The sequence below is a fragment of the Aspergillus ibericus genome (assembly GCF_003184845.1).
Source record: "Aspergillus ibericus CBS 121593 unplaced genomic scaffold BO80scaffold_12, whole genome shotgun sequence".
NCBI classification, from domain to species: Eukaryota; Fungi; Ascomycota; class Eurotiomycetes; order Eurotiales; family Aspergillaceae; genus Aspergillus; species Aspergillus ibericus.
Window position 1 is genome coordinate 235142 of NW_020292110.1, and position 14754 is coordinate 249895.

The window sequence follows — 14754 nt, forward strand, 5'->3', positions numbered from 1 at the left end:
ACGCCTGAACGACATAACCTTGCGGACGGGAAAACATCGTTGCTAGTAACACAGCCAAGTCACTCAGTTCCAGTGCAAGAACCCCAATGACTAAATGTTTAGTCTCCGTCCTTTGCGCCCCCGGGTGCGTGAGGGCTATCGATAATTGGTAGGTTACGATCGCAAGGAACGATAATACGAAGATGAGGACTTTTGTTTCTTTCGGCTGTTTGATCGTGGACGGCTATGTATAAGTGGTGTTAATTGGGGTTTAGGGGTTAGCTTAGGGGGTGGTAAACATACGAGGCTGGTTGTTGAGTGATATTCAACTGAGCGCTCCGAGGAATAATGGGCCTTTGGGATTCAGCATGTCGGACATTGAGATGGGAAGCGATTACTGGTGGGATGGGCCTGGGGTTGGACTGGTGGATCCGTCGAGGCCACATTGAGGGGTTACGATAGTAGAAAAGGGGAGAATATGAACTAGTACATGAGACTGTGTTTTGGAATATGAAGGAGGTATTCGTCTGGCTTTCTGCAAGGCTGGGTTACGAGGCTGTATCGGGCATGTATAAGGCGGTCACAACCAGTAGCGCGAGGATGCCGTTTGCGAGGCGGACAAGGTTTGAATTTTGAAACGAATAGCTACGATGACCACTCTACATCCATTTTTTCGAACGATCTCCCCGCTCCCATTCGACTCTACCGAACAGCTAGTCACCCCGGAAAGCATAATCCACCCTCGCCCTCGCAACCCTACCCCGAATATACTCCCTCCTTCCCAAATACTCCATACTCATCGGAATCAGCCCATTCGCTTCCAAAACATCCAGAAAATCCAACACATACTGCTGAGAAGTCCAAACCTCGATGCCCACGTCCCTGATTTTTATCTCCTCCGCAATAGACAGAATGTCGTTTTCCTGGTCTGCTGCTACGCTGCAAATGAAGATTGATTCGTCTTGGTCGCGGAGGGTCTGGGCATGTCGGGTTTCGGTGGTGTGGCAGAATTGGCCGGGGGATGAGGGCTTCACGCTGAAGAGAGTTTTGTCGTCGAATTGGTGGTCATCGAAGTAGAGGGCCCAGTGTTCGTGGCAGTCGCCTTCGTTGTAGATGGCGATGCAGAGGTCGACTTGGGAGGTCATGATTGATCCTCTAGGGTGAATCTCGTGCTATGAGACGGGAGGCAAGGTGGGTTGGTAATGGGCGAGCGATATCTCAAGTAGTTGCAAAGGAAGGAGGTGCAAAATTGAGATGTTGATCCTCGCCGTGAAGATAAACATCGCTTGGATTCCCCATTTTATATCCGGGCAGATTATCGAAGGAAACATCCTAGCCGGAACATGTCGTGCGCGATGTTGTACCGCATCACGACAATTGGCACCCTATTGAAGGATTTTGTCGTACTGGAAGGCAAATGAATTTGAGGGAAGATTGCCCAGAATAATGGAACAAACCATAGGATAATTCCAATCTTTTTGCACTATGATTGGTCAAGGTCAATGACATCTAAACTTTTGGCACGAGCAGACTCCTTCCAGCTCTCAACCTCACCCCGGTCAGCTGTATCCTTATCAACAACAACAAAGGTTTTCAATATGCACGCTGAGCGTTGTGACTCTTCGAGTATCCTGGAGAGTCCGGGATCGCCACCCTTGCAGGTCTCTGGTCGATCCAAGATGAGATAGACCCGATCCAGTTGATCCAGCACACTGACAAATAGTTCGCATGCTGTTTTGATGTCTTTCTTTCCCCACTTGGTACTTTCAAGAACATCCACCCATTTTTGGTAGGTTCGGCGGTCTTTGAGCATAGCTGGTTGTGCCTTGAAGAGTTGATAGACCATTCGGGCAATTGCCGTATGCATATGGTCATCATCCATGCCTTCGCGTCGGCAGAAGTAGTAGGCAATCATGCCAGAATCGCCTTCAGTGCGCAGAGCATTGACTAGCTCGACTGCTGCAGAGCTGAGCCAGGATAAAGGCGAGTTTATCTGTGATGTACGGCCGCGCAAAATTAGCGTTCGGGACTTGTCGCTTTGTCTCCACAACTGATATGCTTCGCTGCTTGCGAGGTTGTTTATTCCACATCCGCACCTGAAGCGAGCCTGCAATTGACACTGGTATTCCTCCATGTGCTCTTCGTGAGAGAAGTCGTCTGGCACAAGAAATTGCCGCAGAGTAGTCAGTAGATCTTGGCTCTCATTCTGCTGCATTTGGACGATATCTACTATGGTCAGAGATTGTGGAACTGCCCGGTAGTAGACGAGATTAAAGTCACTCACCCCTTCCTATGGTCGACACCTTTCCCTCAATCGCGGTGGTCCGTTTCTGCCCATCCTCGGCCAGCACCGTCAGTGAAGCGACACGCTGCTCCAAATGATAAACGCGCTGGTTCAGTAAATAGTCTCGTTCCTCTTTTACCTCTGCCAGCTCAGCCATAATGCCATCCGCGGCCATCTTCACGCCCATGTCGGGCGGCTTGGCGATTGCTTGCCACAGCCGTTCTGGTTGTACGATCAGAATTTGAAGAATATCTTATTTAGGTACGCTTACCTAAAGCTGACTTCTGGTAGTACTCAACTGCCATTTGGGAAAAGGTCAGAACATCCGTGTATACTTTTGCGATGAGTTCCTGCATTCTTGGCGTCGGATATATATTGCGGAGGCCCTGGAGACGGGGAAAGTTATTCTTGAATTTTGCCAAGAGCCCTTCGATCTGATCTTCGTTCTTTTGCTTGTTGACCGCTACCTAAAGATGATGTTAGAAGTATGCTCTCTGCTCAGGTCTGATACCTACCACCAGAAGGATCGATAACGCCTGGACTGCCACTCCGCCAAACTGCGTATCCGCCGCGCTCATAATCGACATGATCTGCGAGTAGCAGCTTAGGAAGCCGGAGAACGTGTTGGCAAAGCGCTGAACATGAGTAGAGATGATCTTATCGCCGTGTTGGCGTCGCTCATCAAGCTTGTCTTTGGCCGTTTTTGCTGTCGGGAGGTATTCCTCTACCAGACGCTCCAAACCAGCGATACTATACTCGGCATTATAGTCTTGAACGACCCGGTCGACCTTGTCCTGATCATGCTTGCGCAAGCCGTTTTGGATTCTCTTCCAAAACCTCACCTGGGTGGAGCGAACCTTTTGGGTGCGCTGGACAACGGGGCTAGAGACACGATCGCATGATTAGGGAAGTACCAGTGGCGAGTGTTGTTCTACTGACTTGTCTTTGCTAGTGTACTCTTCTCCATCGAAAAAGTTTCCAAGCGACTTGGTATCCTCACGGTTCATCGGTATCATGGCGGGTTGTTACGCTGGAGGGAGTGGTCGGACCTAGGAAAGTCAGGCGGAGACATGGAACTTTCAGCTGGAGTGGACTGAGAAACACCGACACAGCCGAGTGATAAGCAAGCAAATTCCAGACATAGCCACGTTACGTGGTGTAAGCCGGGATTCTGCAGGCGCTCCTGGTTCCTCTTGGCGGGCACCAACAACAAATGAAGCGTTGCGGTCTCGCAGGTCCAAGCGGTCGGGCATGAACAGGGAACACGAGCTCTTCGGCGTTCCTCAGTCCATTCCCTCTTTAAGGTTGCTTTACTCTCCGGTAATAAGGAAGAGGGCAACATCTTCAAGCTGGTAAAGAAAATAACGACTAGCGAGTTCTTCGTGAACGCGGCAGAAATCCTCCATCGGTCGGGAGTGAGTTGGGGGGGAAGTGTCCCGCCCAAGCAAAGGAGAAAGCAAACACCACTCTGAGATGGAGCACGGGACGGATACCCCGCCATTCAGCCGTGACAGGGATCGCGATCCTGGCGGCTGGTTCTCGGCCCCCATACGTCCCGTCCCGTCCCTCCCTCAACGTCCGCCGCATCCCATTGATAAGCAGATAGCATCCCCCACCAAGGCATCTTCATATCATGTTCTTCCTGGTTGAACATATCTCTCTCCGGTCCCGTGACTCGATAGCTGAGATTAACCGTCGACCTGGTTGGCAAGATGGGGGACTCGGCAATGAGTAGTCTGGACGTGCAGTCTTTGGAGCGGAGGTATATCGGTTTGCTGGAGCAGCGAATCGCACAGTTGGAGAAGCTCGTCGCGTTGAATGCCAGCCCGGAGGTCAAAGAATCCGAGACGCCCGCAAATCCGGAGCCAAATAAGACCGAAGACAAACCCGCTGAAGTGCCTGCCCCTAACACGGTATGTCTTGACAGCATCAGTGCTGATGTAAAGTTACACGTCGTGACTAATTTGTCTAGAGCACGAAGACAGAAACCACGAACGTGAAAGAAGAGGAAGGGGTGAAGAAGGAAGAAGAGGTGAAAAAAGAAGAAGTTGATGGCAACCCCAGGATCCAGCTGCTCGATTCACGGTACAACGAGGAGAAAGGCATCTTCGAAGACGTCCCATCCAACCTACCACCCACAAACAAAGGATCAGAGCCCAGCTTACCCTACGCATTTACCTGGCGGAGATCATTCGACGAGACCAAGAAATACACCGGTTCAAACGCCACCATCAGCTCCCCGGGCCTGGAGGACCTCATCAAGAGGACCTGTCGACCATCCTCAGTCACCAACTACAACAGCTTCTCCGACAAATTCGATATTTTGGTCTGGGACTGGGACCGGTTGGAGGAAGCTGCTGCTGCTGGGGATGGCGAGACTCCGAATGTCGATGCCGCCGACCTGCAACTGCTCCTGGAGAGGGTGCGATCCACCTCAGAGCTCGAATCGTATTTCCAAAAGCGGGATCAGTGGGCCAAGAATGCTGAGATTCCTTTTGAGTATCTTTGGACTCTGTTTCCCCCGGGTGAGATGGTATATTCGCAGGTGGTCTTCGACTGTCCTCAAGTCTTCATCGCTCGCGAATATACGTATGAGGATTACCGCGCGCGAAATGGCACCGACAAGAGTTACTTTAGTCTGACGTGTTGGTCCTACGACTGGAATGGAGAGACCTTTAATCGCGTCTCCGCCACGCTCCGAATTTACAAGTATACCGGTGCCAAGGCTATCAACACGCTCAACCTGTATCCGTTGAAGAATTATGTGGACCGAAATGGCAATCCCGCGGTGGATGAGCTTCGCCAAACCCTTCGGAAACGGGGTGAAAAGTTCCGTGAATTCTGCGTCGCACGGAAAGGGTCCCAATTGTTCTACTGCGATGGTCCAATTATCAGCAAGGAGGCCGGATACGATCTCCTCTCAAACAGCCCGAATGTACGTATGCCTCGGTCGCATCGCATCCGCATCTGCATCCGCTAATAGCGCCTAGCAATTCGACACGAGTAGCAGTTCCGGCCTGGAAACCGTCGATCAGAGTGGGAATCGTTCAACTCGGGCAAGTCGTATCACACTACTGATTTTCCTTACTAATGTCATTAGCTCTCCGGTCCGGTCATTGTGGACCATCGGTCATTCATTCAATATGCGGCAGCGGACGACATTGCCCCGATGGGAGACTTGGAGATTACCGATAATGCGTATGAATGCACTTGCTCGGAGTGCCGAAAGTCCCGAGAGTTGAAGAACATGATGAAGTTCAACTATGACGATGTTGCCGCGACCGACGATTTTGACGAGGATCAATTTATCATCTGTCCGGCGCGGTTCCTGGGATACAGCATGAAATCCAAGAAATGGGTGCAGATGCCAGTGGACTGTGTGCACGAGATAAAGAACAAGATCCGAATGGACGCGTTTGACAAGTTGATCATGGAAGAGTCTTCCAAGAAGCTGATCAAAAGCCTGGTCGCGAATCATGAGAAGAAGAAAAGGGCGGAGGACGGGGGGAAGGCCGGCAACGATGACTGGTTTGAGGGGAAGGGGGGTGGTTTGGTGATTTTGCTTCATGGTATTACCCCCCCCCTCCCTATCTTGCGACATCGGCGCTAACTTGCACAGGACCCCCTGGTGTTGGGAAAACATCAACAGCAGGTATGTCCCCGACTGATCGGAGTTGGGTGATACTGATTTCGTATAGAAAGCGTGGCACAGGCGACTGGAAAACCGCTTTTTGCCGTGAGCGTTAGTGATATCGGATTGAAACCGGACCAAGTGGAAAGCAAACTAGCACAGGTGTTCAGCTTGGCGTCGAAATGGGAGGCTATTTTGTTGTTGTAAGCTGCCTTTCCTTTCTGGTTATCTTTGCTGGCTCCCTATCCTCTTGGTGGTCTTATATTAAGTGATGATAGTGATGAAGCCGATGTCTTTCTCGAATCGCGAGGAACGGATAAAGGAGATCTCAATCGCAACTCCTTGGTGACAGGTGAGCATCAAGACAGCTTGTACTTCTCGTCTAACAATTAAAGTGTTCCTCCGTATTCTGGAATATTACGACGGAATCTTAATTTTAACCACCAACCGGATCAAGACATTCGACGTGGCCGTGCAATCTCGTGTACACCTCGCCATGCGCTACAACAACATGCAACTGGACGAACTACGCCAACTGTTCCTACAATTTATCAACGAACGTCCGAAAGAGATTGCCAACTTGCGGGAAATGAGGAACTGGATCGAGGAAGAATTCGATGAAGAGGTTGACGGCCGTCAAATTCGTAAGTCGTCTGCAGAAAACAATGCTTCACCGCTGACCTTTCAGGCAACATCGTGTCGTCAGCTCGAGCGCTGGCCAAGTCTGATGACAACGACGGGGGCAAACTGAAACTGGCGCACATTAAGCGGGTATTGAAGATGACGGTCCAGTTCCAGAAGCATTTGCGGGATCAGCGAGTGGCGGCGCAGAGAGATCGGGTGAATGATCGATGAGGGAAACTAGCAACCATATCCTATGCAGCCCCAAGCTACCCGTCTGCCATTGAGCTGCTGCTGCCTTGGCTGAATGAGCTATGTCCGTAAATAGACCCGATATCTCCAGCATGTTTCTATGATCTGCCGATTGATCTAATTATATCACAAAGAAATAATCCGCAGGATAATTGTCCCATTCTAACTTCACCTAATCTATAATCCCGAATTATTAAGGGTCTCCCTCCCCCTCATATTCTCCACCCCCGTCTTCGTCTCGACATGCTCCCTACTCATAACCCGCCGCTTCATCCCCCCCAAACGCCCTCAAATACCCCTCCCCCAGCCCCGCCGCCACCAACCCGTCCTTCCTCCCATCCATACTATCCTGAAACACCCCCCCCCCCAACCACAACCGACACCGCCGTCGCGACCGCCACATCCCCCTGCACCACAATATCATGAACCGCCAACATCGACGGGTCCGATTCTATCTACATACTTATGGTAGACCTTCTGAGAATCCTGATTCATCTTCATGCAGTTTAGTGCATGATACAGATTGAGAAATCAATGAGTTTGAAATGTAACGAGTAATACTTGCTCTGCCAGAATTGTGCTAACTGAGAATGTTGGGTGTATGAATAGGCCGCAATATATATATTACCGGCGTTAACATCGAGAAGTTCATATACTGACTGAACGATAGGTGAACGATGTTCGATGCCAATAAGACTATTAGATGTCCTCTCAGCAGATATCTATGTCAAAGCCATGCCAGATAAGCTATACATCTATTTGTCTACATGTTGTTGATTCCAGGATGGTGACTCCCGCAGAGAAACCAAATCAAGACGACATGTTGTTTTCGCTCTGCAGGTCGATAACTGTAGGAGATACTTCCAAGGCTTTGAACTATCCATGCAGGCATACAAGAGCTGGTCAGGGCAGATTGAAGGTCAAAATATCGATTCCAGCTTGGGGCCTGAGGCAGACTTCCTGTGGCCTCAGGCACTTAGGGGTGATGGGTAGCCAGCCTATATTGTAATTGGCAAATGTAGATCGCCCACTGAGATGCAGCACAGGCTCATTCCAACTGCATGCCATCGACCATCCAATCTGACCTTCAACTCACCCCAGTGTCATCAAGCCGCACAATAAAAGTCACCCGTCCCCTCTCACGATCGCGGGCCCTCACCTTCTTCCTTCGAAGGTTATAATTCGCCTTGACAGCCGCACACTCACGAAAATGCTCCGGCAACTCCGCCTCCAAAAAAGCCCGATAACAAGCCTCCCGACCAGGCGGATGAATATGCCACATCGTCTCGGGACGTCTCCAATCATCCGCGATCTTCTCTTCCCAGTGATACGTGCACGCCCGACAATACGTCCCCGGTTCCAGGGTCCGGGTTTCGCGATCCCAATAGGGGAACGGCGTCGTGGCGTGCATTTTCAACGTGGTGCGATCTCGTTCATGGCCTAGTTTCTCACGGACGGCTCGGTACCGTGGCCGGGGGGTTTCCTCGCCCAGGAGCTGGGTTTGTTCCCATTGGTGGATCCGACGGTTGTATTTCTCTTGGTGTTCTTGCACGCGTGCTTGGTAGGCGGCCTCCATGGCCTTGGGAGTTCCGTACAGCCGTCTTCCAATGTCTTTGGCTTGTTTGATCCGGGCGAGACGGATTTGGGGCTGCAGAATGCTGTGGAGGATGGGGACAGGTTTTAGGTCTGCTGGGCTCAGGCCGAAGCGGAAGCGGAGGTCAGATACTCGGGCGAGCTCGAAGACCGGTCGGATGAAGTTGCATTTATAACAACAACGGATCATGGAGGGGAGGTATAGGAAGGGGCCGAAATCGGGACAGGTTCTGCATCGGGGTTGGCAGAACTCGGCGAAGAGGTTTCGGATGCGGATGTAGGATGAGCTTCCCGTAACGTGCAGGGCGTGGAGGGCTTCGTAGGCGTGAGTCTTCAGCAGTGAGTATGCGGGGAGTGATTCGACGAGATGGTTGGATGCTGTGTCTACTAGCCGGAGCATCCCTAAGCTGGCTAGGTCGAGGTCGAGAAGGATCTCGTGGAGGAGTTCGAGTGGGAGTCGACGTGTCAAGGGCATGCATTTCATGTTAGTTTGCGGGGGCTTTTTGTGTGACTTTTTCTGTCCTGTCCCTGTCCGCTTGGGACGGTTTGGGTGACGAGGGAGATAATGGCCCAGAATATCCCTGGTTGGATTCTTGCATCGATATGCTGTAGCAGAAGCCATGCCGGAGATGTGGGATGCGGAGTGAGGATAATTGTCTTCTCAGTGGACAAGATACCCTGCCCATAATTTTTCTTTTACGTCATACGGAATGATATGCCGATGAACTGTGTGCAGTCATGATAAGCGGGGCTTCTCCATCCCGGGGAAAGATTTGGCATGATAAATGCTATACATGATATTATTCACATACTAAGCTTGTTCAGCTTGCCCACCACGACCCCGACGACTCCGACGACTTCGACGACCCGCACCACGAACATCACCCCCGGCACGACCAGGAGGACGACCACGAGGCCGACCTCTAACACCACGACCGGCACCACCAAGCCCACCATCTCCACCACCGCAATTGCCGCCATCTTCTCCCCGTCCGCACCCTCCTTTTCTTCCCCTCCTTCCCCTCCTCCCTCTCCCTTCCCCACCTCTCACACCTCCTCCTCCACCACCAACCGTAAACCACGGTCCGGCCTCGCCTTGATAGGTGACGGTAGCAGCGCTATGGACGAGGTGCTCCGGACAATAGTTGCCCACTTCGCGATCCTGATCCGGGCCCAGCTCCTCACACATCTTGTTCGACCCTTCGCGCTCTTCACATTGTCGGAACGCCCCTCTGACCCAACAACCGCAGGTGTAAACCTCGCGGTAATAGAAGCACCTCAATAATGTAAGTTCGTTTGTCAAAAGGTCATGGTCTGCGACACCTACATTTTGAAACTTTCCGTATTGAAGAGAAGTAGACCGGGTTTGTTCGAACGGAAAAGAGGGAAAGCTAAGGTCTTGCACATAATTTGCTGGTTGAGGTACAATGTACGCCCAGCTCTGCGAGATTCTTCTACCGGCCTGGATGCTCTGTCGTACCTTCCTTGTTGTAATTTGATCTTGTCGACGGAAGGAGGGGCATCGGAAGCGTCCGTGACGTGATCATAACAGAATCCTTTCCCTCTGATGCTGACTTAGCACAATTGTCTAGGGTTTGCCGTAAAGAAGAGGAAGAGAAGGTATGGGAGAATGAAAGCTTTCGGGAGCAAAAGAGCTAACGGACAGCCACTATCCCAGTCGTTTCTCAGACAGACCTGCACCATCCACCGCCCCAACCAAGCCTTACCTTGAACCATGTGAGTCGAGCTTGCCCGAGCGGTTGGGAGGATACTGAATTATTCAGGTGTCACTATGTGATACCGGTCTACACCTGTGGATGCACGACCAGACCCGGGAGATTTGTGCAATGTGATCCCCGACGGGGGACTAACACTGGTTGCGACCCTTTCAGCCCGCCGGAATACGAGTATATCGGGAATCCCTGTTATGACCATCTGATACCCATGGCCTAGTTAAATTCCAGGAGGGGCTTTGCGATGTGAAATGGCATTGAACGCTGGTGAGGAGGATCCGGCCTTCATTTTTGCCAAGGTTGTACTGTGATGTCCACTTGGCAGACACGTCGCTGGATGTTTCGCGGCCTCGGTATCGGTAGATCATGTTAGTAGTGATGGAGGGTTGGCCACTGTGAAATGCATCCTTTATATGTACCTTGTCGTCGTGGAGATTTTGCAAGTTGACTACTGGGTCCTTCCGTTCTACTTGGGAATCAACCCATCGTTTAAATATATTAGAGCGAGTAAATGTAGCTTAATTGAACATTCAACAGCAGTCGCTTGAAAAAAAAGCTGCATATTACAGAGCGACAATATCAGAACGAAATCAATAACCATAATCAATATTCCACGAGTCCCTCGCCTCCGCTATACGCTCCTCAAAGTACAGACGCTTGATCTCCCTCATCCGAGGGCAATGGCCGGCCTCTTCGGAAGTTAGCCTGCTCATTGCGTGCAGCTGGTCGGGGTAGATTTCGTCGTCGTCTTCCGTGTTCCCGGGCTGCCACCCGGCCGCGGCGCACAACGCCACCAACCTATGGAGAGTCCACTGAAGGGAGAGGAGGCCCTCGTCGGGCAAGGGGAGCGTGCTGGGGTCTGTTGTGGTAATTGTCACAATGTCGCCGGATGGAATGATACGCTGGGCCTGGTGATCGAAAATCGTCAAGTTCGGCCCGGCGACGTTGACGTGGTGATCTCTGCCCCCTTGTTGGCATTTCCCGGGCATCGTAAGTGGCGCGATCATTGCATTTCCTTCTGCATTTGGCGGGAGTAGTAGACTGTTGCCGGTCGCTGGGAGGCCTTGGCCATTCAGCCGGAAGAATTGAAGCTGCATCGATGTCCGGTCCTCGGATACTCCTACTGGCATCAACCCAAACAATGCCCGGTCCCAGTATACGTGGCAGCTGGGGCTTAGTGCTATCGGGTTGATCGCTGAGAGAAAAATGTCCTCCTTGGCCTGTAGCCACTTCTCGATTGTTCTCTCTGACCAGAATATTGCCAGCAGGTCTTTAAACTCGTAGTATTGCATGTTTGGGATACTGGTTGTAATATCGGAGAGCGAGGCCGGGAGTATGTGGGCGGCTTGTAGAGGGTCTGTGGCTCTACTAATGACGCAGACGCGGTCCCGCTCTAGGCACTACACGTAAGTTAGGATGGTAGCAGGCGAGCAATAGAAAAAGAAGTACTAACATCCTTGGTGGGATCCCTCTTGACCTTGCTGGTACTTGGGATACTGGGAGAGCTGGGCGGCTCCATCTCTTCATGCTTCCGCTTTTTGGAAAATTGTTTGGCGGGCGAGTTCTCCATAGTCGCTGGTACCGCACCTATACAAGATTCTGTCGGTTTGCTGGGCAAAAAGCCTTCAATTCTCCGCGAAGGGCTGGCTATCCCTGTGTCTGGTCGTGACGTCGCAACCTTCCCGCCTATACTAAACCTCGGCAACCCTGGTATATGACTGGGTCTCATACTCTGCGACACAGGATGGTAGACATACACATCGTCAGTAGTCTGTCGAAGCTGCCACCATTATACTGCAGCAAAGTACCCATGGCGTTGTGACTGAAGTCTTGAGAAATTCTCGCAAGTTCTGACAGGTCCGCCAGCCACAAGGCAAACCAGATAGGCGTACTTATCTCTAACGTTCCTAAGGGGGCTTTCATCGCCATCTCGGCAGACCTCAATGATTCTAGGATGGCGGTGATTAGACGGAGACGCCCCGGATCGTCGAAGCCTGCAGAAAGACCGGATGAGGAAGACATGATGAGTTTGTAACGAGGATGGTAGAGCAGGCATGTTCGGTATGGATAAGATGAGTGTGTGGGAGGAATGGGAAGTCATTGTTCTTGGATGATGGGAGTAAGGATGGACTGAGAGTTGGTGGGTTCCTGACACGTGACCTGGCCATTTTTGGTAGGGTAAGGGTAGGGATATCAGATGACCCTCTGTTGCGTCAAGGTAAAGTGCATGGCGGAGTCATTAGATACTCCTGGCTAGCTGGTTGAATTGACCTGAGCAAATCCTCCATGCACTCAGCCTAGTGAATGAACACATATCTTCCATTTCCGCACGGATATCAAATCTGTATGATATCCATTTGATCCATATGTCTTGTACTGGTGAGACATGCCCTTTAATACTTTGGAGATGGCACTTTACCCCTCAAAGTAAGAGGCACGGTATTTCGAAGTTGGGGTTGTATTAAAGATACCAACAAGCTCGTAGTTTTTCAAGCACGCCTTTACTAAGACCAATATCTTTTAATCGCTATTATACCGAAACAAGGTCGATTATCTTACGTCGGAAGTTTCCAGGGCATGCCTGATGCCTACTTAGTACTAAGGCCACGCCGAATGACGGGATAGTCGTGAACTCCGGCCGTCTAACTGGACTTTCGTTGCAAAACTCCCCCCAAATCACAAATCACAGACCCCTACTCGTGGAACAGGCCCATATCCAAGCCATCCGCTGGCTGAACGGAAACACCCACGCACGACAGGAGGTTAGCCTGGGAGAACCCGTCGCTGCACGGCTACAAGTGGCAGGCTACATGGACTAGGTACGGAATAAGCCACCTGCTGGTATATAGTACCAGGATGGCTAGGTGATACATAATTGCTGTTCCGAGCCTTCAAGAACCTTGCCAAGACCCTAGCGACAGCGCAGTTCTGCATGCTTCCTACCAAGCTTAGCCTTTGTACGATTATTTCACAGGCTTAGGCAGGAAGGGTTCTAATTCTGATGGAAACCATACAGGGTAAATGAGTGAGGCCTTCGGTGCACTACAGACGTAGGGAGGCCATCTGTGTAGTGTGGGCGGGCGGATGACAATCTACAAACTAATAACTCAGCTCCTCTCCAGTAGTCATGATTAGCGTAGTTCCCATAATGATAATGCACGTCACAGTCTGCCACCCCTGATCTACTAGTTTTAAGATTAGAATAAATAAATAGAAGTTTAGATTCAAGATCTGGAGAGAAAGTACTGGATTAAAAGGACATATCTTAACCAAGTTTCCCAAGGAATCCAACATATCACAGGGTTGCCTGGTCGTCTAATCCAATTGAATGGGTGAAGCGATAACATCCGTCTGAAACTCCTCCCCAAGTCGATAGGACTGGCAGTGTCGGACGCGTACTAGACTCCCTGCATGTGCCTGCCTAGCCAAGTTCATCTAGTGCGCCTAAGTCGTGGAGTAACAAAAGTAGCTCAACGACCGTTTTCCACACGCCAATTTTCAGCAGCTGGATTGGAGGTATGGCTTTTCTCTTGACGGGTCGATCAACCCTTTCCGTGTCCACCAATCACGATCCACTTGATTGATCGGACCGTCTACCTAATGTGCACCAAGATACTAGTGGGATAGCTAGAGCTACCCAGCGCTGTGTGGCCAAGCCCACTATCGCCTAGCTTCTAGACTTCTAGCTCTCGCTAGGCTAGGGCCGCCGGGACGCAGGGACATCAAGTGGTAAGTATGAAACCTAGCCAATACGCATCCCGTAGACCCTGCGCCCGTGGCCGGGGGCCGGACATCTCCCCGGGTCGGTTCCTGGCCTTAAAGTTCGCGTACCCGCCGTCCCAGTGTCGATCTCCCAAAACTCGATTCCATCCTTCTTCTACCTCACGCAGCCACGCCACTATGCGAACCACCATGACCATCTTAATTCCTTGTCTGGTTATTTCAGGCCTGATTCTCGTCGGCACACATATTATACCTAAATTCAGGCCAAATGACGTCCAACGTGCGCCAATATACGACAGGAACTTCATCGATTGTGCTCCCGGCCCTCCGCGCGTGCGACGCTCGTGGACATCATTTGGCTATGGCCCAGGGATCACAGTCTACGGCTACCCATCTAAGGGTGGCACCTATCGGCTGGACGATTGCCTTGGTATTGACCTTGACTTTCTCGGACTGGACCGTTTTAACAGGACACCACACCCACCGGAGTCGGATCCGGAGTGGCAGGCGAAGGAGGATGTCCATTGTGCTCGGAGTGCGTTTTCCCCACTACTGATTCCTCTCATGTGCGATCCTGATAGGTGGCTCGTCGGTAGTGCGTCGTCTTGGTGCAAGGTGGATCCCACCATATGATGACGACTTTCGGAGGTCGGTGATGGGCCCTGAGGACACGGATAGGTATATCCGGGTTGGCTGGCCGGCTGGGGGTGGAGTGTGGGTGTTGAACATCACATATCTCCAGGCGGGTGGGAGGGGCACGGCAATCCTCTATCATGCAAAGGATATGGAGGAGCGCTGCGAATTGATCAAGCGGTTGGGGGGTGAATTCTTTGCGGATCCAAATGAGTGTCCACATCTCGACCTTTCATAGCAGCCTGGCTCGCGATGGTAAGTACATACTGCATGCCAGAAAAGCAAGTAGACCATGCTTGGCGAAC

At 51.4% G+C, this 14754-nt stretch overlaps 7 protein-coding genes across 7 annotated transcripts; 3 read left to right on the forward strand and 4 right to left on the reverse strand.

Annotated features, from left to right (window-relative positions):
* Nucleotides 1-504: 504 nt before the first annotated feature.
* On the reverse strand, nt 505-1348 carry BO80DRAFT_27658 (uncharacterized protein). The gene has a single exon (XM_025714889.1). It carries the CDS (start codon nt 1122-1124, stop codon nt 693-695), a length of 432 nt encoding a protein of 143 aa, XP_025576943.1. The 5' UTR covers nt 1125-1348; the 3' UTR covers nt 505-692.
* On the reverse strand, nt 1294-3426 carry BO80DRAFT_27726 (uncharacterized protein). The gene is made up of 5 exons (XM_025714892.1): nt 3203-3426; nt 2775-3145; nt 2535-2726; nt 2264-2485; nt 1294-2205 (listed from the first exon to the last, which is right to left on the reverse strand). The coding sequence occupies exons 1-5, from the start codon at nt 3277-3279 to the stop codon at nt 1463-1465; spliced, it is 1605 nt and encodes a 534-aa protein (XP_025576944.1). The 5' UTR covers nt 3280-3426; the 3' UTR covers nt 1294-1462.
* A 456-nt stretch (nt 3427-3882) lies between these two features.
* BO80DRAFT_423568 (ATP-binding protein) lies at nt 3883-6924 on the forward strand. The gene is made up of 9 exons (XM_025719079.1): nt 3883-4176; nt 4236-5198; nt 5254-5319; nt 5364-5832; nt 5883-5915; nt 5962-6097; nt 6173-6246; nt 6290-6538; nt 6583-6924. Exons 1-9 carry the CDS (start codon nt 3976-3978, stop codon nt 6747-6749), a joined length of 2358 nt encoding a protein of 785 aa, XP_025576945.1. The 5' UTR covers nt 3883-3975; the 3' UTR covers nt 6750-6924.
* A 930-nt stretch (nt 6925-7854) lies between these two features.
* BO80DRAFT_403197 (uncharacterized protein) lies at nt 7855-8815 on the reverse strand (the record flags this gene model as incomplete). Its single annotated transcript, XM_025717640.1, has 1 exon — nt 7855-8815. Exon 1 carries the CDS (start codon nt 8758-8760, stop codon nt 7855-7857), a length of 906 nt encoding a protein of 301 aa, XP_025576946.1. The 5' UTR covers nt 8761-8815.
* A 165-nt stretch (nt 8816-8980) lies between these two features.
* Nucleotides 8981-9645, forward strand: BO80DRAFT_443421 (uncharacterized protein; the record flags this gene model as incomplete). The annotated part of the gene is made up of 2 exons (XM_025721351.1): nt 8981-9003; nt 9186-9645. 2 exons carry the CDS (start codon nt 8981-8983, stop codon nt 9643-9645), a joined length of 483 nt encoding a protein of 160 aa, XP_025576947.1.
* A 1038-nt stretch (nt 9646-10683) lies between these two features.
* BO80DRAFT_472020 (HNH endonuclease signature motif containing protein) lies at nt 10684-12147 on the reverse strand (the record flags this gene model as incomplete). Its single annotated transcript, XM_025723118.1, has 3 exons — nt 11853-12147; nt 11547-11823; nt 10684-11493 (listed from the first exon to the last, which is right to left on the reverse strand). The coding sequence occupies exons 1-3, from the start codon at nt 12113-12115 to the stop codon at nt 10684-10686; spliced, it is 1350 nt and encodes a 449-aa protein (XP_025576948.1). The 5' UTR covers nt 12116-12147.
* A 1858-nt stretch (nt 12148-14005) lies between these two features.
* BO80DRAFT_351737 (uncharacterized protein) lies at nt 14006-14687 on the forward strand (the record flags this gene model as incomplete). The annotated part of the gene is made up of 2 exons (XM_025715594.1): nt 14006-14351; nt 14413-14687. 2 exons carry the CDS (start codon nt 14006-14008, stop codon nt 14685-14687), a joined length of 621 nt encoding a protein of 206 aa, XP_025576949.1.
* Nucleotides 14688-14754: the final 67 nt, after the last annotated feature.